This window comes from Metopolophium dirhodum, chromosome 5 (assembly GCF_019925205.1).
Source record: "Metopolophium dirhodum isolate CAU chromosome 5, ASM1992520v1, whole genome shotgun sequence".
NCBI lineage: Eukaryota > Metazoa > Arthropoda > Insecta > Hemiptera > Aphididae > Metopolophium > Metopolophium dirhodum.
This window is the reverse complement of record NC_083564.1, coordinates 18,477,433-18,501,593: the sequence shown is the minus strand read 5'-3', so window position 1 is coordinate 18,501,593 and position 24,161 is coordinate 18,477,433. Positions and strand designations below refer to the sequence as shown.

General features: G+C 26.5%; 1 protein-coding gene across 1 annotated transcript in view; it reads right to left on the bottom strand.

Annotated features, from left to right (window-relative positions):
- LOC132944361 (somatomedin-B and thrombospondin type-1 domain-containing protein) overlaps window positions 1-24,161 on the bottom strand; it is a 112,672-nt gene that overhangs the window by 3,573 nt on the left and 84,938 nt on the right. The window contains exons 2-4 of the mRNA XM_061013661.1: window positions 22,026-22,217; window positions 14,093-14,213; window positions 4,170-4,246 (exon numbers count right to left, since the gene is read on the bottom strand). Coding sequence (XP_060869644.1) covers window positions 4,170-4,246; window positions 14,093-14,213; window positions 22,026-22,217 — 390 coding nt within the window. The remainder of the gene's footprint in view (window positions 1-4,169; window positions 4,247-14,092; window positions 14,214-22,025; window positions 22,218-24,161) is intronic.

The window sequence follows — 24,161 nt, the reverse complement described above, 5'->3', positions numbered from 1 at the left end:
ATATTTATATAGGTATTATGGTTGTGAATAAACTTTGGTTTTAAATACGTTTATCTAGGTACCAAATATTATATCATATAAACCATTATTAAGAGGTGTCGAAAATGTGTTATTTCCCTCCTCATGTGAATAGTTATTGTCAACTGTTGTAAATGTTACTTATGGTATAGACATACTGTATAGATCGTAATTTTTCAAATAAAATCAATTCTTTAAAAAAAAAAAAAAACCATAAAGCGGTAGTGTGTACTATCAAAATTAATTTTTTAAATAATTAATACACCTCCACGGGAATAAATTTCTAGTAAAAATCAATATGGAGTATGGACATTGGTAAGTTGCCACATTGGACATACGGATTTCATTTGTGGGATATTGTGAAAAGTAGAATATTAATAATATTTAAACCATCCAAAGTATTGCACTCAGAAAATTAACAAATGCGCCCTTTCCTACGTGTCAAACTACTCGTATGTCCTACGTAAATATGGATTTAAAAAAACCACAATACGCGATGAAGCCAAATGATTTTATAAAAGATTTCACAACCGTCTAGGAACTTATACAAATCATCCTCTAATACGAAATCTACCCTCTCCCACGATACCATAATATATACATTGGTGAAGTGATATTTTGTAAGACGGGAAATTAAATTACAACAAATATAAATAGTTTCATCAATGGTTGGCTTCTTTTATAAACAATGTTTATCTTATTAAGTAATTTTAATTGTTACTTCTAGTCCATATTATTATCGTATCAAATGATACAGATTGCATATTAGATTAAAAAAAAAATATTAAATTATAAAATCTACTCTTGTCAAGTGCTCATGCGTCTTGTGACCATTAATTGTTATATAGTTTTAGCCCTTAAGGGTATAATAGTTTATACACAAATACGCTTAAAATTCCTCAAAGCAATAGTGTAAACTAATAATTTAAAGTGTCAAACTGATGTACATTACATTAAAATGTAATTATTAATTATTGCATGTAACGTATTATCATTATTAATACTGTATATTTTATATTTGAATTTATATTTTTGTGAAACTGAATTATTTTACTATGTTTTTACATGTCTTATACTTAGGTAAGGTTAGCTTCACACAATTAGTTTTGAAGTATGTGTATCAAGGTGTTTTTGTTAAGTAACAATGAGATATAGATGCTGTGTAATGTGAACAATGAAACGGAAAATGATGTCATTAACTTTAATATCTTCAGCATAGCATCTCATTTCTTCGGAAATGTTTGTCAAAGACAGTTGAATGGAAATCGATTTAATTAAGCTTGTATAATTTAAACATATAGGTACATAATACCTATAGCTCCGAAAGATTTACTACGTATAAAAAATTGCTTATTCGACATCTATAAAATAATAATATGACAGGTTGTTAGAATACAAACTCATTAGTATTTAGTTTTTTTTTTGTTATTAATAATAGTAATTAATAATGTAGACGATCGCTAGGTACTAATTAATAATATTAATGGAATGTAAGGCGAACTAAAAAAACTAATTGCATTTTTAATCGAACCGCCTAATGCGAAGTTATTATATAATTTTTATATTTTTACCGCAGAAGACCTATATTGGAAAATAAATTAGTACACTTTGTACGTTTTACTATATTTATTATTATACCTATTATAGGAAGTTGTAGTATTTTGAATTAATACCCAGAGTGGATTTTTGTTTTTTTATAATACTACAAAAACTATAATTTTGATATTTTTGTAGCTTTTTAATGGGAGTGGCAAATAAGTGCGAGATTGCTTGAAAATAATACTGACCGTAAGTGTCCATGTATATAATATTGCCTTTTACTCAGAATTTTCCATTCCACAGTAATAAAAAAACCTTTTTCATAATGGAAGAAAGACATAAACTGTATACTTTATTGCTAAAATGTTAAAGAACAGAAACTTTTCAAATGCAAAAATTATAACGATTTTAGTCGATTTTTCATTGTATCATCATTTTTAAACGACTCTAGCGATGGAACGTTTTTAATGTATTTTTTTCACCCACCCAGTTAGTACGTAATCAAAAAAAAAGTTTGTTTTTTCCTTCTTTCAAACATTGTGTTTATAATATAATAATTATTATGTCTTATTGGTACATGAGCTTGTTTTAGTAGGTAATTGGTATTTTATGGACTTCTAATTTTAATATTATTATTATAAATATCTATTTATATTTTGTTCATGTGAATTGGATTGCACATTTTTATTTCGTTTTGTTACTTTATAAAGGCGTGTTTTAAAAAAAAACATTTAAATCAGTTTTTTAAAATTTTTTTGTAGGTAAGTAGTTAAATCATGACTGGATTTGTGTGTGTTGTTTTGTAAAAAATTATGTTTAATGTGTGTGATCTGTTACATTATTTTCTTATCTACCTTCCGAATGAAAATGTACGACCCAAAACTCACATCATACGCTTATAAAGAAAATACGAGTATTAATATAATATATCCGTTCAACAATTTAAAAAGAATATTGGAATTAAATGTTGCCATTCAAATATGTAGATTAGGTACTCAAAATTAATACCCATGACTTTACATTTTCTGAAGTCATTTCTAAAAATACAAGATTTTTCAGAGGTTTGTCTACTGTAAATTTAATAATACACTTTATTTTTAAGGAAATTGTATCGTATTTGTTTTAAGGATTTTTATAGTGTATACTTTAAATATTGATGTATGTATATTTTGCATAAACTCTGATTGTAATGAACTCAAACTTTTCATCCCCACTTGCACAATAGCAATTATGCTTATAATAGAGTTTGCATCTTTTTATTATAATTATTATTAAATCATATTATATGTATATTGATTATTTTGCAAGAAACAAAGATTATTATTATTATTATATAGTACATTCTCCAATTTTCCGGAGGAAATCAACTGTAGAAAAGTAGGTAAAATTTGAAATTCAAAGCGTCGTTCTAGTATACACATGTATAATTACATTGGTAATAGCATTATTAAAATACGGTACCTAAGTATAAAATATTATATCTGTCCTTAGAGTAATAATAAAAATTCCATTAAAAACATATAATAAAAAGTCATATTTTATATTTATGTACCTAGGCACCTATTTGTTTTATTATATTTAAATTGAAAACTCGATACAAAAATTTTATTTTTTGTGCAACACAAACTATCACATTATCGAGTTTAATAAAAAAAAAACAACAATATTAATTGTTAATTAGTTTATTCGTAGTTTAAATTGCCCGTAACATACACATAAATGCATAATACATATATGCATGTTTTATGTATATATTAGGTAGATCATTTTTACCATACAGTTTTATGTAAAAAATAAAGCGTACAGCAAACATCAGTTATTTATTGTTTGGTATTATTTATACTAACAAATATTATATTATACACGCTCTCGTGTCGTATACACGTATTATAATATATTAGGGACTATTCATTATTATTGATAAATAAATGCCATCGATTATCTGTTTGCTATTAAACTAAAGCTGCAAAATCGACTACCCAAATCGATTATAAGATAAGATAATATTAATAATAATAATAGTAAATTAATAGCAAAGACGATTATCGAACGATATGGTCATTATCAAAGTCTAGTCATACATCGAATCAACCCTGCTGCAGCCTAAATTAAACGACAAAATATGTGGTCCGTATTATAGGGCCCTTTATTTTTATACGTAAAAAAAGTTTAGGTAATAATATTGTTAGGTGGTATACGCGTGGTAATAATATATGATGTGGTACCCGCGATAGTAAACAGATTCGAATGCCATAAAATAAACACGGAAATCGTTATATTGTGTTTGGGGGGTGTATAAAGAAAACGATCAAATATTTATTCGCTGCGTATGAAAAACTAATTTTACGTAGTGCTGAGGTTCATATATTATATCACCGTGACAGGTACTGCAATGTATACCATGGTGTTATACGTAGGTACCGGAGATCGGTTGTACGCCTGCAGTGTTATACCTGTATATTATTACGTGTATAATGTATATACATACTGCAGAAACATCCTACCTAAAGTTCATTTATTTTGTTCAGCGAGTTCAGTAGTAAAGTAACGGTGAGAATTCGAGTGTAATTAGTGGGTTTTTAACGTATGTATATACTGCAGTCGAGCCTTACCTTCTCTGAGCAAAGAGTATTCGGACACTTTTCTGCAGGCCTTGGTCGCTTTCATTACCTCGAAAAGAACACAGTACCTGAAACACGCGCATCGCAATGGTCATTAATAGGTTTCACCAAATTTATTTTTTTGAAATATTAATTAATTTGGGTGAAAATTAAAATTAAAAATTGTGTATTGTATATAAAAGTTGATGAACTTACAGCAAGAGTACATTTTTAAAAGTCAGTTTCTTGTATGTATCGAATACTAATAAATTATTAATAAATAATAGTCAATAGGGGACCCAATTAATATGTCATAAATTAAACGACAAGATGATAATAATATAATACCATTTCAATACCTTATTTATGTAACTATTAATACATAATAATTTTTAAACCTCGGTTGATAAGTCATTCATATTGATATATTTCGTGTGTAATCAATAATCATACTTAATCATCTATAACCAAATACATTCAAAAGAAAAATAATATTTTTCATAATTTCTTTGAAATATTTCTAGAATGGTAAAATGTTCAACTTTGAAATATTTCAAATTTAGAACCCTATAGTTATGATAATGTTATTTGTATGCTAACGTCGTCATCGAATTAATATATTTTATTTTATTATAATGTCAATACTTTTATGTGGGTACGATATTATTATTCGTTTTATACAATTCGCCCGTGGCGGTTATTTGTGCAAACATTTTAAGAGAATTTGATTTCAGATCTTTTCAGTCGTATAATGATGTCGTGAATCGTTAAAACTTTTAAACGCTTTTAATATTCATACACGTTAAAGGTGCATAAATTATAATTATACATCAGTATTAAAAAAAAAAAAAATTTCTTTGAATAGGTATAACACAATATATAGAATTAAATAAACTACATTACCTACCTATTTGAAAAATGCAAAAAAATAAATAATACTAAAAATGTAAAAGTTTTAAATGGGTATAAATGTAGAAAACATCAAAAACGCGATTCCCATTACTACTGCAAGAGGCAAGACAAAAAACTGAAACCGAAAGTTTGCTTAAGATCTTTGCAAATAATCAGTAACGAATGCGATAAAAACATCAACCCGTCGCATAACTATCACATTTTGTGTATAAAAAATATATAATTTTCTTTCCCCGGAATATTATGTCATACAGAATGACACCGGTATGTATACCCATTGGCCATTATTGTAACTATACTACCCTACCTATATGGAATATATATCAATAAATTTCACATTCATAGGTTTCCAGCTCGATCCTCAACCTTTAAAATTATTATGATAATGATATTCATTGGCGGTGGAAGATATATACTATGTATACACGCGTCACATACCGACATAATATTACACGTAATACAATCTAGTGATGTTGTTGACATTATATGTAAATATTATTACGATATCGAAGCATTTTCGGATCGGTTAATACGATTTAAGAGTACCTATAATGAATGGTATGTTATTATGGCGCATACCTAGCGTATTAGGTATTATTTTACATCTATGAACAAGTACAATAATAATAATAATAATAATAATAATACAATAAAATGGACAATAATAATTTAAAATAAATTATAATATAGAAAATTATGTAAATGATCTTGGAAAACTGCCTGCTTTTATAAATTATCTTTTCTTTACTAAGCCCTAATATTACTATACCATATTACCAATAAGGCATTTCGAATGTTAGGATTAATATTATACAGAAATGTTCGTGAGTTCAATGATTTGACATGTTGGAAATTATTATACTGCGCTTGTGTACGTCCAATTTCAAAATATGGTTTGATTATAATATGGAGTCCCTACAAATCCAAGTTAATTTTCACTGCTGAATAATTTTTTTCCAGTATAATGTACTGTGCTGGGATAAAATTGTATTTTTAATTCGTGTTTTTTGTTTGGTATTACATATTGTTATAGCTCAAGTATTAACAATTAATATTTGTAACTTTTTTAGAAGATATAAGTTTTATTTTTTTAGTGTCTAATCATTTACCATGTACCTATTTTTGTTATAAGATTAATTAAAACAGCTATTGTTGATTATTAAATGATTCGGAAGCATATAGATGAGTCCATATTTGGGTCACTAACATTGGACGCATATATGCATCCGATATAGCAGTGACGGGTTAATAAATTAGAATAATTAGATAAGGTCCAAAATCATTTTTTCCTTATGTTTTATTTTAAATTAAATAACTCGCTTTACAGTAATTCTTCGTTTAATTTATTAAAACTAGATATTATATATTGACCCTTTATTATCGAGAAGAACATTTTCTAAAATCAATTATATTTAAGTAATTTTATAATATATTGCAATTTTTTGTACTATATAGTATTGTTTATTATTTTATGAATTACTATATTCACTGCGTACTATTTTCTTTCGGGGCGTTAAATTAATTATTATATTATTGTATTATATTACCTAAATATTATTGTAATAATATTATATTATGTACACTGCAGATAATCATTAAAATCACGTTCTGAGTATTGATTCGATGTTGCTGAAACAACAACCTTCGTTATATTTATTAAAATTTAAAACTATTAAAAGAATGCATTTTACATATTATTACACTATTCATGATATTGTGTATATTATACATAAAATCGTGATTTATCGTGATCATCTCTATCTCTTGTGAAACAATTAATATCGATAAACATAGTAATATACTAATATACAAACAATTTAAAGTATTATAGTTAACGTTTTCAGTGTGTACTATATATATTGTATACAACGCCCTCGCATATAAAATTAAATTGATGAACATTTAAATATATAACTACAAAAATGTTAAAAATGTATATTCATAAAGTTAATAAAATAACCTTATAATCGTGATGGTATGTTATATTATAACAAGATAAATTAATAAACCAAATTTGATTGCAGACATTTTTCTTTTTTCATTTTTAAATACTTCTCGTCCGCTGTTATTATTAATCTTAAAAAGAACTAATATTTATTAAAATGGATATTTTTAATCTTCAGTGCCTTAAGCAAACTGGTTAAAGCTGTTTAAAAAACAGATATTTATTTATTAATAATTCCAGCGGGACTCTGTTTGCCAACAAAACGGTAAATAAAGGATTTCATAGTTTTTAATTTCGAATTTAAAAGTTTTAAAGGATACCTGCTATAGTGTCATTTCTTTAAGAACTGTCATCATGTAATAAATATACTATTTACTATTTAGCATGTAAGTTCTATAGTTTTCATATTTTTTCAAAGCAAAAAGCCGTTATCCTCCCATCCCTTAAAATATTGCATTCCCTCTTATATTATATATAGTCTTGCACGTGGCGCATACTCAAAAATTCATTACTACGTCTAAAAACTTTTTTACTTTTTGCTTATATAATAATTATCATATTGTGTGCACCGTCTTATTTTTTGTTTAATTTTTAATGTGGTTTTAAATTTTAAATAATTTTTTTTTTCATATATTTTATGCGTTTTGTTTTTAAATTTAACATAACCATTTTCTCAATTTAATCTTTTTATTTACCTTCTATATACTTACTGAAATTTACATATAAATACATATAATATATCTACAGTAACTTTATATTAGTTATTTTATAATAATAACTATATGTTAGAGTTATTATTTTAACTTAAAAACATATTTTAAAATACGATAAAAAGGGTAGGTATAATGGACGTAAAGAAATGTTAACTCTTTGCAATATCTGTCTCGGTCAAAGTATAAATTATATTTGTTTGTCGTATTTTTTATCATTATAATCTATTTATTGTTAATTATTTATTGATTAATTAATCCTTTAAAATGTCAGCAGTACAAATTAAATTTTATCAATTATTAACCATCGTTTGATATCAGATATTGTGGAACTTTATGTTCGTAAAGTATCAAATTTAAAGTTTTATTTTGATATAAAATACAATGTTAATGTTCTTAGTACCTATTTTAATTATATAATTATAAATAAATAAATATTTTATACAAGGTTTTGATAACCTCTCATAGTTTTTATTTTTCAGTAAAAGTTTATATCACCAAACTATAATTTTATGGTTTTATTTAAAAATGTATTTGTATCAATTAACTATCACAATATTTTTAAAATCAAATTTAAATACTATAATATTATAGTATAGTTGTTAGTAGAATTAGGCGAGTACTCGAATCTATTCGACTTATTACTCGCCCTTTATGAGTAGCTACTTGACCTTTTTCGAGCACTCGACTTTTGAACTCGACTCGATTCGACTCGGCATCAAAAAAACAATACTCGCCCAATTAATGTTTAGTGTTACGACGTGCAAACAACGCATTAAATAGCTGTCATTTGCGACTTGCCAGTTGCCGAAAATATAAATCCAACAATGTACTCTTGAAACTTGAAGTTCGTGATTATATTTTTTTTAGTGTAGTATAAGATATTACGGTGAACACTATACCAGATACCTGCTAAAATATGCATTTAATATATTTTGTAAACTACATTTTATGAACAATCGAACACTATCTAAACAATAAACATCTCTAAACAGAATGTCAATGATGCAATCCTTCTATGAATGAGATGCAACAAACATAATACAACCACTATCTTTCAGGCTGCACTGAAATAAGGGAATACCTAACGTAACGCGTGTATGAATTTTTTCTTCATAATTCCTATTTACGATGGAATTTAGTGTATATTATAATAGTTATATAGTTATTTTATATTATAATTTATTCAATTATTTATATACGCATAATATGTTTGATTTCAATATTTTTATTGTGTAATACCTATACTGCATTAATTTTATGTATGACAGAGTTTTATTAAGAAAATATAGTGAAGTGTACAGTCATTATGGCCCAAGTGATAATTACAATAATGATCTTAAATGGGGAAAAAGCCTATTCATAAATCATGACTATTGTAAATGTATTATACACTTTACGATCGTATAAATACGGTATTATTATAAATTATGATGTGAAGTATATTTAATATATTATTTTAAATAGGGATATCTATGTCAGAGTATATACGAAAATATAATACGATTTATGTGAGTTTAGTACGGAGAAAATTACAGTAAGTATCTACTTTATGAGATTGCGTTCTCACAGCCGACAATTTTATAGTTATCTATAGCTTAGGAATATATATTATCCAGTAAATACGCCTGCAAGCTCCTGAATTTAAAAAAAAATGTATGCTGATTTTTACACTTTGAATTTAAACACTTGTTTCGAGGCATCAACTCATATTAATCTCTTTAAATATATTATTTTTCACTGAGATTATACGTCAGCAAATTAAATTATACCCTTTAAGACTTTAAAACAAAAAATAAAAAAACTATATCAATAATATAACATTAATAATAGCTAAAACTTTTTCTATTTTTACTTACGTGGTAGTAGGTTGTGAACGATACAATTGAGTAAGTGATCTGATACAGTATACCATACCACACATTTATGTCATTAGGTACCTAAAAACCTTATACTTATTGCTTATTGAGAAATTAATTTAATACATACCTAATCATTTAAAAATAAAAAAAATATAAGAAATAAAATACTTTTAAAAATTGACTGTTAAAATAATATTAGGATGAAATAAGAATAAGAATCACTAACGAAATTTAGTACCTATGCTAGCCCGATTGCTAGGTATTCATATTTTATATTATGATATATTTTGTTTTTCATTATTTGAACATTTTATTCACTCACGTGGTAAAAATATCTTATAACATTTTTTTATAAATTCCACTTTGAACTAGGTATATAGCAAAGTACTATAAATGTAAGACGTATATCCAAATATTTTATACTACAACGCTGAAGACATATCAGTTTTCATATAGGTAAGAGAGCCGTATACCACAATTTTCAATTTGTCATTCCTTTTATGAACATTTTTTTTGTATTTCATAAGAACCCTTTGGCCTTTGCAGAGCTATATTATTATGTGAAGCTTATATAGAACACGTTTTACTCTGTGTTCCGTATATACAAAACCACGTGTTTTGAACCAGAAATCTTGACGCATAATGTTGACATTGCATCGGAGTATAGGTACTTTTTGTTAAGCTCGGTTTAAAAGGCCAGCTCAAAAAACACCCGTATACACACCTATCTATATTATATAATATATATGTACATTATAATATACATATTTTATTTTTTATCGCCTACTCAGCTTTAATATGCATCACTCGCTGTATACTATATTCTGTATGGGTAGGCACCCACATTAATTCCATGCATTGACTCGGACACAAAAGCCCAGACATGTAAACAGCTTTTACCAACCGACGGCCTTCATGACAAGTATCTATTGAAAAGGTCATCGACGCTTGTAATTTTCATGCGCACACATCAGAAATTCTGCACAACACACGTATATACGCGCATACAATATAATAATATGTACCGACACACAAAGGTTGCCGCCGCGACTGCCGATGAGTATCTACATTAATTAAAGACGTCGCAAACACATCATCTTCTCCGAGGTTTTAATGAATTCTTTACATTGAAGAACCGTATATATACATAGTCTGTATAGTATAGAGTACCAGTAGTATATATAGACATATAATATGAAATATATAGGTAGGTACGGAAGATATTGCTTTAGCGTAGTGCTGAGTGTGAAACGATACTCAAAGATTTGTAGTATATAATAAATATATATATTATCATGATATTGTGTTACTCCACGAGTTTTAATTGAAAACACGACTTTTCAAATACGAAGAAATAATATTTCAAAAGGCCATCACAAAATGTAAATAATAATAATAATGATGATAATAATACTACAAGAATACAAGCAAGTAAACATGTAGAAAAAATAATGTATACTGTAATGTAACTACATTTATTATATTTTTTTTCGAATAATTTTAGAGACTGAGAAGTGCCACCAAAAATAATGGACATAATCATATTGTTTGAGAGAGGTGACCGCTATTCAGGTGTCTGTTAATACAGGTTTCACTGCAATTATAGTACCTAATGATGATAATATTACAAAAATAGTAAGTGAAATTGTAGGGAAAAAAAATGCATATTGTTGTAATGTAGCTATATTTACTACATTTTTATCAAAATGATTTCAGCGGACTAGAAGTTCCATCAAAACAAAAACTGTAGATGAGGGCCCACGATAAAAATACAGGCCACTGCAGCAGAACGTAGCTGCACGTGCAGATTTGAACACAGACGCGATAAAAGCAGACAGATAACGGTATATCGTTTATAAACTATTACTAGCATAATACAGGTAATGTGCGTTCTAGTGTTATTACCTATACCTATTATTGTACGTAGTCGGTATAATATTAATTTATAATATAATATATAATATTATGTATATTATAATGCACTGTGTTTACGACGTTCAATATTGCATTGTCGAAATGGTCAACAGGGGTAACAATCATATTAACGCATAGTTACGACACTCAGGGGTGGCTGGGGGAGGGATAGTTCATTTGCATACTGACAATTAATTAGACATATAATATTATGATGTAATCAATCACATGGTGGCTGGCCCTAATAATAATATATATATATCCTATTCCTATAATATATTGATTATAGATTTAGACGGATATGGGTGGTCGTTTACAATGCCAAATCAGCTGGCTGTCTAATTTATTTCACGAGTATTATTATATGTATATTGTATGCCGTCTGAGAAACGTTTTTTTAAAAAACTAAAATCATTTAAATCACTTACGAGGTTATTGATTGATACTTTTAATACCTATCAGAGAACATTATGTAGGTATTGTAATAATGCCGTTAATATTTGAGAATAGTTTAGGTCTTAAATTATTTATGTTATTTATTATTAATTATTTAACACTGATTCACCGGCGAATAGTATTAAACACTGATCGTTGTAATAATTTAAACTCGAACAACGAGTATTACTGTCCTATACTTCAGCTATTTACCTATGTATATTGTAACAACATTGATAATCATTAATCACTGTATAATTATAATTTAAATTTAAAAACCTACAGTGCTCTCCCCCACACCCAATGGCCTATGTTGCCGCGAGTTACCCAATAAAAAAAAAAAGGCTAAAAATATTACACTTGGTTGTAATCAGAATTCAAATAAAAAGAAAAAGAAATAAGATCAATGACAATATCTCAGAAATGATTATTACGGTTGTGTTTACGAATATATAGTTAATTATAGGTATCATTTTAAATGAACAAGTAATTAAAAAATCGATTGTAAGCAGAATATATTTTTGAAAAATAAACCACAATGTCATGACGTATTAATCTCTGTTTTAAATGTATTATTAGTAAACATATTAATGCGTGTTGTATAACAATGCATGGAAATACAAATAATATGAAAGTAAACCTACCAGCTATGAAATTTAAATTATTTTTGTAAGCTGATATGTTTTATCGACCATTCTTTAAATATTAATGAATTTGACCTACTTTTGGGAAACAAACTGATATTTGAGTGAAAAAATAATATGTAATTTGAGCATACCTGGTTGACTGGGTTCATAATTTCGCATCAAGTATATGATTTCCAATTATTATTTGTTAAAATTACAGGAAATAATTAATTATTTTATTTGAGATTTAATTTACAAATATTATATGTTATATATTTCTGTCAAATTAATTTAACATAGAAACAATATTATATGAGCAATCGTTTTGAGCCTTTCAATTGCGTCGATTGTTTACAATACAAACAAATATTACTAATTAGATTATAAGTCCGTGACTCATTACGTGAGGTATTTACGATAAATTAGTTTTATTGACGTTTTCAACGTATATTATTTTATCCAAATAAGTTAAATAAGTTAAATTTGTGTTGAATACATATATATTTAGTATAATTTACACAACACAACAAATACAATAAATAAATATACAAAGTTAACGAGATACCTAGTTCTTTCATTTGTCTTTTGCTATGTATGCTTAACGTGATCCTATATAAAACTTAACACCTATATCAAAATATTAAAATATAATAATTATGATTTGCAGTAAAAGCTTAGGTAAAGAGTAATAATATATTTCTATACATGCATATAGGTACTTCATACATGATTAATGATTATAATATAGAATTTATGTTCAAATTAATTTTTTTTATGAAGTTTTATACTTAATGAATTGAAATTTGAAAGTATTACAAAGTAGGTACTAGGTATATAAATTAATATTATTCATAAGTAAACTACCACATATATTGAGCCAACTGCAATTAGCCTTAATGTTTAATGCATGTCAAGACAAACCTTTTTTGTGTTTAATGACAAGTAGCTGCTGTAAGCTCATGTAGGTCTATAATTTAATTATTTTCATGTCAGAAACTCTAAAATTCTAAGACGTCTACTGCTTGTCATTTTCTTGCAGCAGTGTAAAGATCTGATATTTTTAGTAGTGTTACGCATAACAGATCACGAATATATGTATAAATAGTGTTAGGGTGTAAGAATGTCTTACGCCTTTGATGGCAATTTCACGACAAAGGTATGCCCGAAATTTGAATATTAACTACCCCAGGTTTTGTTACAATTATCCCCCTTGACTGGCCACCCTATCTTTATTTCTGAGTATCTTTACACACCCTCGTATCTCTTTAATTATGCATTCATTGAGCTTATATATAATATAAACATGTATATAACACACACAAAGATATAGCTACCTATAAATGTGTATACGCAAAACATAGAAATTTTGCGGACTTAACAGAGTCGTCCCCAGTAAGGCCCTTGCTTATGGCCTTAACCACCAAAATTAAATGTCTTTCCCTCCACCCACGCATTAAGTTAAATATTTTGCGTTTCGGTTATCTTTTTAATTTATGTCAACTGATAACGTTAAAAATAATTGAACACTTACTCCTTTGAATCTAAATCGACTGGTTCTTTTGACAAGCGGTACTTTAAATTGTGACGTATATCTTGGGACTCATTACTCAAACGGTTGGATGCCAAAGACGCAGGCAGCAACATGGCGGTTTCTGAAAAGAAAAAGAAAATTGCTTAAACGTCCATGATTTTATTATGCTGCATACATTTCTATTACCTACTCAATTACTTCGCTAACGTGAGTTTAGAGAATATGAATTAAATAGGTAATATCTTAAAGAACAACGAGTACCTAATACAGCTTTAAATTTCTTTTATCAAGACTTATAATATTATAATATTAATATGATATTCATTTCAAATAACTATCACAATATTAAACTAAATATACTATACATGAAATGTATACAATATGCCCAACCTATAGTTCTAATAAAATGATTAATTTGATTAACGATGATGATTTACAAAAGTTAAATTTAATTAAATTTATTCCAGCTAACTTGTAATAATTAATATGTACATTAGACATAAATTACTTAGATATAATTTATTAAATATAATTATTTATAAAACTTCAGAGATTCGATTATGTTAATTTACATAATAAATAACAATACATTAATATGTATTAATAGTTATTGCTTAAACAACGTCGTTTGTTGGTTATAATTTTAATTAATAGTTATATTCAAAAAATAAAATAATTGAACATAATTATATAATGTACCTATATATTATTGTATATTAACATCTAGTAATTAAGAAAAACTTTGAAAATGTGTCAGTTTTATTTATTTATTTGGGACTGCAAATGTAAAACTAAAGTTTCTACAAAACTTTATTCATAGAATTTTGCAATATGCAAAAAAAAAAATAAATATAAAAAAAGCGTGTAAGTGGATGTCACTCTGCTGTACAGTAGGTTACAAAGTGAGTTACCGTAATGGTCAATGGATGGTATTATAATATTATCAATGATAACGGTATTATAATAATTCTGAGCGGAGACGGTTTGTCAGTTTAGAATATTTTAATTTGTATTTAATTTTCAGGCTTGTTGACCAAATTAATACATTTTTATTGACATTAAGAAAAAAATAACGAGTTGAAATAATATTTTGAAAATGTTATGAAGTATAGGAATTGATAAAATAAACATATAGTATAAATTTCAAGAAATCGAGTGAATATCTAATGTAATTTGAACTTCAAACGCTTATTAACATTTAATTTGACTTTCTGGTATGGATTTTTTTTATAAAAGTAGACAAAAGAATCTTGTATTAATTATTCAAATCATAGATTTAAAAAGTGAAATTTTTATAATAATTTTTAATATATATTTTATTTTATAATTTTATATAAACTTTAAAAATAATTTGCACATTTTTGTGATTTTTATGTATTTTGTAAAAGTTGAACTTTAAATGCTTATAAAAAAAATTGTGACTATGTATTTTTAATATTTTCAACTGTCATTTTAACAATGGCTTAAGGAGGCTTAAAGCCTTGTATTAAATTTCAAGCTTTTTGACCCAACGAATACAATTTTATTGACATCTGAAAAAGAAAAAACTAAAAAATTGAAAACTGAAAATGTTTGTTAACAGCTCAAAACAAGGCAAAATATTTTTAAAATGTTATGTTCTATAAGAAATGCTAATATAAAGATTCAGTAAAAATTTCATGTATCTACGATCATTTGTTTTAGTTACTTTCACCAAAAACCAAAATAGTTTTTTTTTCCGGCTTTTTAGAAACTTCTGGAGATTTTGAATTTTAACCTCGCCAATGCACCAACTATATTCACATTACATTGAACAAGCTATTAAATTGAACATCGAAGCATTATTTTGACTACTTATCATGTACACAGACACAAAAAATAAAAAATAAAAATAAAACTCACATTATTATAAAATTAATACATTCATCGTTCCGTTCAGAATCTAAAATCTAATTTGTGTGATGTATTATAAAATTAATAGAAATAATAATTATAACTTTATAAATCTGAATTGTTATAGTAAAAAATGGAACGGTCATTTTGTGACATAAAATATAATATAATAGCAATACTATTATGAATCATGAGTAGTTTATTAAGTTATCATAACATAATATTATATAGGTTGTAACGGTACTTTATAAAATTATCGTCACATAATTATTGAAGATTATAAGAAAAATCAAATATTATCCTCACTAGTTTTGTAAATTTCAATAATTCTGCCAACAAACGTTGGAAATACATATTGAAAGCAGATGCTTCTTGTATTCGTATTACTTTAACTTTTTATCATGACAGACATTCATAATATCTATGGTTGAACGTTCGAGTTTTGAAATACGTGCTATGCATGATAAGATTTAGACTTTAAGATTTACTTAAATTGTTTATTTTAAAATGTTTATTAATATCAACTCCATTTCAACTCGTTTAATTCGTGCTTTTTTATACTTACATTGAATCATACACTTCATTCAATTGCATGTTTCAGAGTACACTCACAACTGCCATTCATGCAGATGCTAAAATTAGTTAAATATTTTAACAATGAGTACATTATATAGCATGTAAACGGTTGTATTTTTAATTAGAAACACATTTATAATAACAAGCATTATTAGAATATTGTTATTCATAAAAAATAATTGACATATTTTCAAATTTCGTAACCACTAAAAGTTAGACCGTATTATACTTTGAGAAATTATAGTCTATATTATTACACTCTATAGTCAATACCTATTATAATAATGTACTCAAAAGTCAAAATATATATTAATTAATTATTAGTCACATATATAATAGCGTATAATAAAGTACAGAGTTGTATGATAATATTTTTACATTATATAATTTGCAATAGTTATCTATTTCACAAATTATCACCGAATTGCAGTTTTTCGTTAGACAAAGTGAATGTTTAATTAATGAACATTGGCCGTTCAACTCTCGCTGACCTCTAGAAACTCAATGATTCATAGTTTATAAATTATCTAAATCTCTTTCATCTTATTTACAGTGAAAAGTTGACTAGGGTCAAATCGATGTGATTTCATCACAAACCCTGTTTCAGTGAAGCAGAGATTCAGTGCACTGTCTCTGAGAAAAGTAAGTAAAGAAACTCTGGACTATTTAACGATACAGTGATCGGTCACACTTTTAAGCCCAATCCGAATTCTCTTGTTGCTCGAGTAAAAGCACATAATATACTCGTACATATAGACGATAGCTGATATATCAACATGTTTAATATATTACCTATACTATTAGTATCGCTTAGTAATTTTTAAAAGTGGAAATTTGAATTTCCAAGACAACCGAGCAAAGTTATAAAATTAAATAATATAGGTTAGATTAGAGCTAAAAATGAAATAACTTTTGTTCTAGTCAATATTACAATTTTTTTTTAGATTCTGAGCGGAGCGTGGAAGCTTATGGTTTTACAATAGTGTTTATTTATTTTTTTATTTTTTTTTTTTTTTATATCCTGTATACAAAATATCTTATCAGAAGGAGTGCTTCGATTTCAACATGTAGTACCTTATCTTTTAGCAAATTGGATCAAGATGGTACTTTAGAAAGGTCATTTTTCGATTTTCTCAATAGTTATTTAATGACACAGGAAAAACCACCGACAAATTACGAAAAACCGCTAAAAATGGGATTTTAATTTCTAATAACGCTTTATTTATCACCATAGAAACAAATAAAAAATAATAATAATACCTATTATAATATAAATTAAACTTACAGGCTATAATAATTAATAATTAATAATAACAATATACAAAATTCAGACTGACAAATCGTGTCCGCCCAGAATCGTTTTTCTAATACAATGATTTTATATCATTGAATTCAAGTTTAATACAATCCATTATACATTGACCCACTTGTAAACCTACTGTACAGCAAAGTGACATCCACTTACCTGCTTTTAGTACCAAAAATAAATTTCTTTGGAAAAATTCAAAATAGCCAATTTTTAAATCTAATTGATTTTGATGATAAAGATGGTTATTTATTACAATTGTATTAAATATCAATATTTATTTGGAGTTAATTAATTTGAAACGTAATAACTAATAACTTTTTCAAAATATTCAAAAAGAATATTTACAAATAAATATTTCCTGACATAAGTATAATATTTCTTAAATTATTTATACCCATATAGTTTTCATTATTTTTGTCATACGTTTAACAGTATACATTTTTTGATATATCAGTTATTTCAGTTACACCCTTTATAACACTAAAAATTAATATAATAAAATAATGATACAGTTAGGTATAGGTACTTTAAAATAGTATAATTCAGAAAAATAAATAATGTATTGTATTTATTTAGTTTAACTATCTTCTAAAAATCGATCAATCACATTTAAGATTTAGTTTAATTAATTCCACGATAATTTTAATGATATATGTTTTATATTTAGGTACTTATACTTTCTATGCATAATAATTAAAAAATCACATTTTTTTGGTGATGAATTTTTCGAGTCGCTAGACCTAATGTTTACGCTCAAATGTTTGAACATTTTTATTGTTGTCATAATGTTATAGCTGAATATTATAATTTGTACGAACAAAAAATATTTAGTTAAGTTCAAAAAAACGGAAATAATATATTAAAATCAATCTTGTAAATACTATAATATGCATATTAATATATCACACTAATGACCTCAGTGGCCAATGTAGGTACCCACTTATGATAAATAAATGTTTTTTATAAAATATGCTATGCCTTTTTCTTTAATAAGACTTCCATTTTAAATTTAATACAATCCTATTTTACACAGTTGTCAGTCAGTCAGAGTAAAGTTAAAGCGAATTGTGTACAATGTATACCAACATATAAAAATGATACTCAAAGTAATGACAACAATAAATGATAACAATAGTAGACGTACATCAAATAAGTATAATATGTAAGATATTAAATATACATGTACAACAGCTGTGTACATAATAGACAACAAAACAATCTGGAAAACAATCGATGCACTGATGTCTACAATTTTTAACAATGAGTAATTACAATATTTTTTGCAATTGTTTCTTTCTTATCTTTTGTTTGTATTTAAGGTGCTTGTGAATAATGAGCCTCGACTTTTTGCTTGATTAAAATATTTTCATGCCAACAGTCAGACAACAATAAATTAAACCGTTGCTGCCCATGGACCGTTATCTCCAAAAATGAACAACACTCTAAGAAAATATTACTAGGGGATGCATTTTACTTTTCATTTGATATGGTACATAAATATTTGTTGTGGTTAAAATACAGTACACCAAGACAGTGCTAGAAAATTGTATTTATTATTATGGAAGTCGGTTAGGGTACGGTGGTAGCTTGCAGGGATGTGACACTTTGGAATTATGCAAAACACAATGGATGCTTTCGTTAGTATGAAAATGTATTAAAAATTATGGTCACAACAGTGTAAGGATTTGAGTTTTTATAAAATTATTATTTAAAAGGCACATCATAAACATGAAATAGGTTATAGCAAATAGAGGGTGTAACGCGTACTTATATGATTTATAATTTGTGTGTAATTTATTTTTCTTTTATTTAAAGCTTGTTTTTGAAAAAGTATCATATATGATAATAATAACCTATAATGTTATAGGTAGAAAAATATTGGTTGAAAAAAAGTTGAAAAAACCTTAAGCGGACGCTATATACAGTCATTTATTGTATCCGACTTACAAGTGCGTAACATAGAAAATTTACGTTAAGCAGATTTAGTTTAGCTCTGTTCAAATAAAAATTAGAGTGAATCGACCTATTATGAAACTTGTTGGTAAGGACATTATCTTTTAAAAAACGAACCCGCTCATTGGGTCGTTCATTTAATTTTTTTTTTTTTTATGTATCGTTAGCTTGCAGTCAATGTAAAAATTAAAAACCCATAAACATATACGACTCAACCAAAAAATAAAAATACAATTTAGACTTTAGAGCATATACAATTCAAAGTATCCGAATTCATTTTTAATATCTGACACGTTATTTGAGTTAGATTTTGATAAGGATTTCCTAGTGATAAAATTAAGCGAATACTAGGGTACTTATTATGATAAACCGATTAGGTTTATTACAAATTCGTGGAAATCATAATATTATTGTTGTTGTAAGTCTAGCTGGGGACACTGGAATTTCACGTATTTAATTTATATATTTTGCAATCAAACAAATATTATGGTAATTATAATGGGAAAAATGAAAATATTATTATTATAATATGATTAATTAATATATTTTATACATATAATATTTATTAAATGATAAATAAATTGAACGTTTTAAAAATCGATCAAATTCATTAAAAATATAAACGTCGTTCACGTTCACGTTCTATTTGCAAAAAAACGAGTGGCGTTCACGTATCGTTCACTATATATGAACGTGAACGCGTGAACGTGCGTTCATGAACGACGTTCTTTCCAAACACTGGTAAAAACCTACACACAAATACAATTGTTCTTACCATAAATGTTCATAATAGGTCGATTCACTCTAATTTTTAAACTAACGGAGCTAAACGTGATCTGCTGAGAGTAAATTTGGTATGTTACGAAGTTGTAGGACAGGGATGACAAATATCTGTGTAGCGTCCTCTTAAAGTAAATACATTTTATATAAATTAATTGTATTAATTTTTCTATATAATATAACGTATGTAAATATGCAATAAATTATTATTTTTTTTAATAGTTATGTATAATTATTATGGAAAAAAATTGTAAATTGGTTTTTATATTATATTTCATCATCCAATAACAATGTGTCTGTTACTTATTATTGCAGTTTTATGTACAGCAGATATTTTAAAACGCCTTTTAATCCATATTGTTTTAATATTTACATTTTATTAATGAACCTGTGGTACAATGAAGTATAAAATAGTTGCTAAAATGCATTATTCAAAATTGTTAATTAAAATGTATTTAAAATGCCAATCTTTCAGTTTAAAAAAATAAACCCTTATGGTTATATGAACTAGTATTTTTAGTTATCAATTTATAAAACACATTACATGTAAAAAATAATCACTATATATTAATATGTTGATGGTCATATATTAATTTATTTTATTAAAATTATAATGAAACTCTCTTTGTTATGTATTATGTTATATTTTATTTTTGTTTATAAAAAATAATGCAATTTAAATGCTTTATGTATTTTTTCATTAATCATTCAAAAAAGGTTAGACAATTTAATTAACAGAATTATTTGAAATATATTGATGTATGGATTTAAAAGTTGAGTCCATTGTATTTATACTCAATAATAAATAATTTAAAAAATTAAAAAAAAAAAATAATGTATACTTGAGTCTTGTGATCAGAAATATATTTTGAAACGACATCCCAAGAAGATTAAAGTGTCATTTTGAACATAAACAATGTTGACCATTATAATTGGATCAATTTTTGTCAAAGATAATTTCCATAAAAAATAGAAAAGGAAATGTTGTACAAACTGTTCGTATTAACAGTATCCAGTTGAAATTGATTTATAAATGTAATTTAATATATTTTGATGAAACCTAAAGTTTAATGTTTACAAGTAGGTCATACACGTCATGATACTCGTATTATGGTTTTAAACTATAGCACGGCAACGAAAGTATGCAATTTTGTAGCACCGAAGACTGCTTGACGCCGATGAGTATAATCGAGAAACAGCCGGGGGCTCGTAGAATAATATAATATTATAATAGATTATATTATTAAAAGTACGAAATATTTAACGGTTAACTTACTATCCGTGTTATTACTATCCAAATAGTTTTAACGAATTAAGAGAATGGTTTTATTATAGGTAACCAGGATCAGTTTTTTAAATTCTTAAATATATACAATTTTGAACATTTTTTTTATATATGTTTTGGAATGTTTTAGATGTTTATAAAAAAATTTGTCTATAAACCTTTTAGTGCACTTCCAGGATAATTGGGGCATCTGGTTCCCATGCACGCCCTTTTCTGCACCATCGAAGGACAATGTTTGCCACCATTTACTGGTGTTTTCATCACTTGTCTTTTTCTTGTCATCATGCCACTTCCACATTCCGTGTCGCATTCACTCCATGATTCCCACTCTGACATCACACAATCAATCACTGGAAAATAAAAATCAATTTTGTTACATTTTAAAACTTTAACCATAATATACAACTATTTTTCGTTTTATTGTTGAGTATTATGTAGTATACAATATGTAATCCTTCTAAAATATAAAAGATCTCGTGTCACGGTGTTAGTGGTCGAACTGCTCCGATGAAACGGCTAGACCGATTTTATTGAAATTTTATTTGTATACTTGGTAAGTATGATAATAGTCCGCAAAGTATTTTTTATCCTGCTAGTTCTATCCCAGGGAGGTGCTCAAACGGTGATTTTAAGATTTACGGTGGAACTTTTGGTTACATCTTATATTAATATTATAACCTCCATGACCCATACATCACGCTTAAAATAAATGCCCCCTGCATCACATTTACCGTAATCCATAAAAGCAGTGACAAGAAATAGTATGTGTGGCTCGTGCGGGAAAGCAATTTCAGTCTTGTGCGAATGGCGGACCTCGCCGCTGAAATAGCTCACTTCCCGCCCTTACCACACAATATACTATATCACGTTTTTTATATTTTATATTTTACGTTTATTTATTCAGTTAACTTTCAAGGGTGTTGTACGTTAATATTAGTCAAGTAATGAAATGCATGAATCGGAGATAGAGTTGACCATTAAAAGTGTGTTTAATATGTGCGTTTGAAATCCTTAAAAATAATGAACATTGTTGGGTTCTTTAGCGTGTTACTAACAAGATTTAGGATATATCTTAGAGGACTAAAAAAGCTTGTTAAAAAAAAAAAATATTATTTTTTAGTATTTACGCTTCGTTAAGCGGCAAACCTTTCACTTTAAATAAATAAAGTATAAATCGAATAAGTAAACTTTAAAGTGGATGTGTTTAGTGACAAGTAAATAATTTAACATTAAGTTTATCTAAAAGTACATTGCCAAATTAACAGAATGTGACATAACATATATAGAGTACTACATATTAATTATAAAGTGTACAAAACTATACACTAATAATGTTCGCAAGAATGCCATAGTATTTAAAAACCATTAATGTACTTTTATAGTCATTGAATAAAGTATAAAATACTGCATTCTTAACTATTGTTACTAAAAAGTAAATAGTATAATGATACATAGTTGATTTAGAACAATATACACATCGGAATTTTCAAAGTTCATAATTTAATATAAATTCTTATAAATGCTTGAATTAATTGAAAAATAATTGATTAAAATGTTAATTTACTGTTCAATATTTTTGTTATAAAGTTTTCAATTAAATTTCAGGATCCTCCATTCAGTAGGTAATTATTTATAACTTACCAATGTCGATGATAATAATAACCATAATAAAATTAATGTATTTTTTGGAAATATAATAAATAATGATGGGGTTCTTACAATACGAATTTATAACAACTAATGATCTCTGAAAATTATATCCCCACAAAAATACATAAAACAATTTAAATTTTAACCATTTTTTTTATTATCATTATTATTATGTTTTAAAAACCTTCTCGTTTTATATAATAGTAACAATAGTAGAATAATTCTCTTTTCTCTATCTGCCATACTGCCATAATATATTCATATTTGACATTCATACATTACTAAATGGAAAGTGTAAAAAGGCCATTGTAAAAAGCAATCTGCTCTAAATGGACTTTTTTTTTTTAATGAATATGAGTATATGACGTTACTGTCGAATCATGATATTATATTTTGCAAATTGTTTAGTAACAATAACAACAAACAATAAACACAAATATTTTTCACTGTTATTTTTGATTTAAATAATGGAATTTTACATAAAATATCGTTTTATGGAGGTATACCTACGTACATAATACATAGTAGTTATCTATTGCCTATTGGAACAAACGATTTGTCTTAAGTCTTGAGGAGTAAATAATGTATTCTATCGAGTATAACCGTATTAATATTTAAGTACCCGTCTATAGGTACACGGGAAT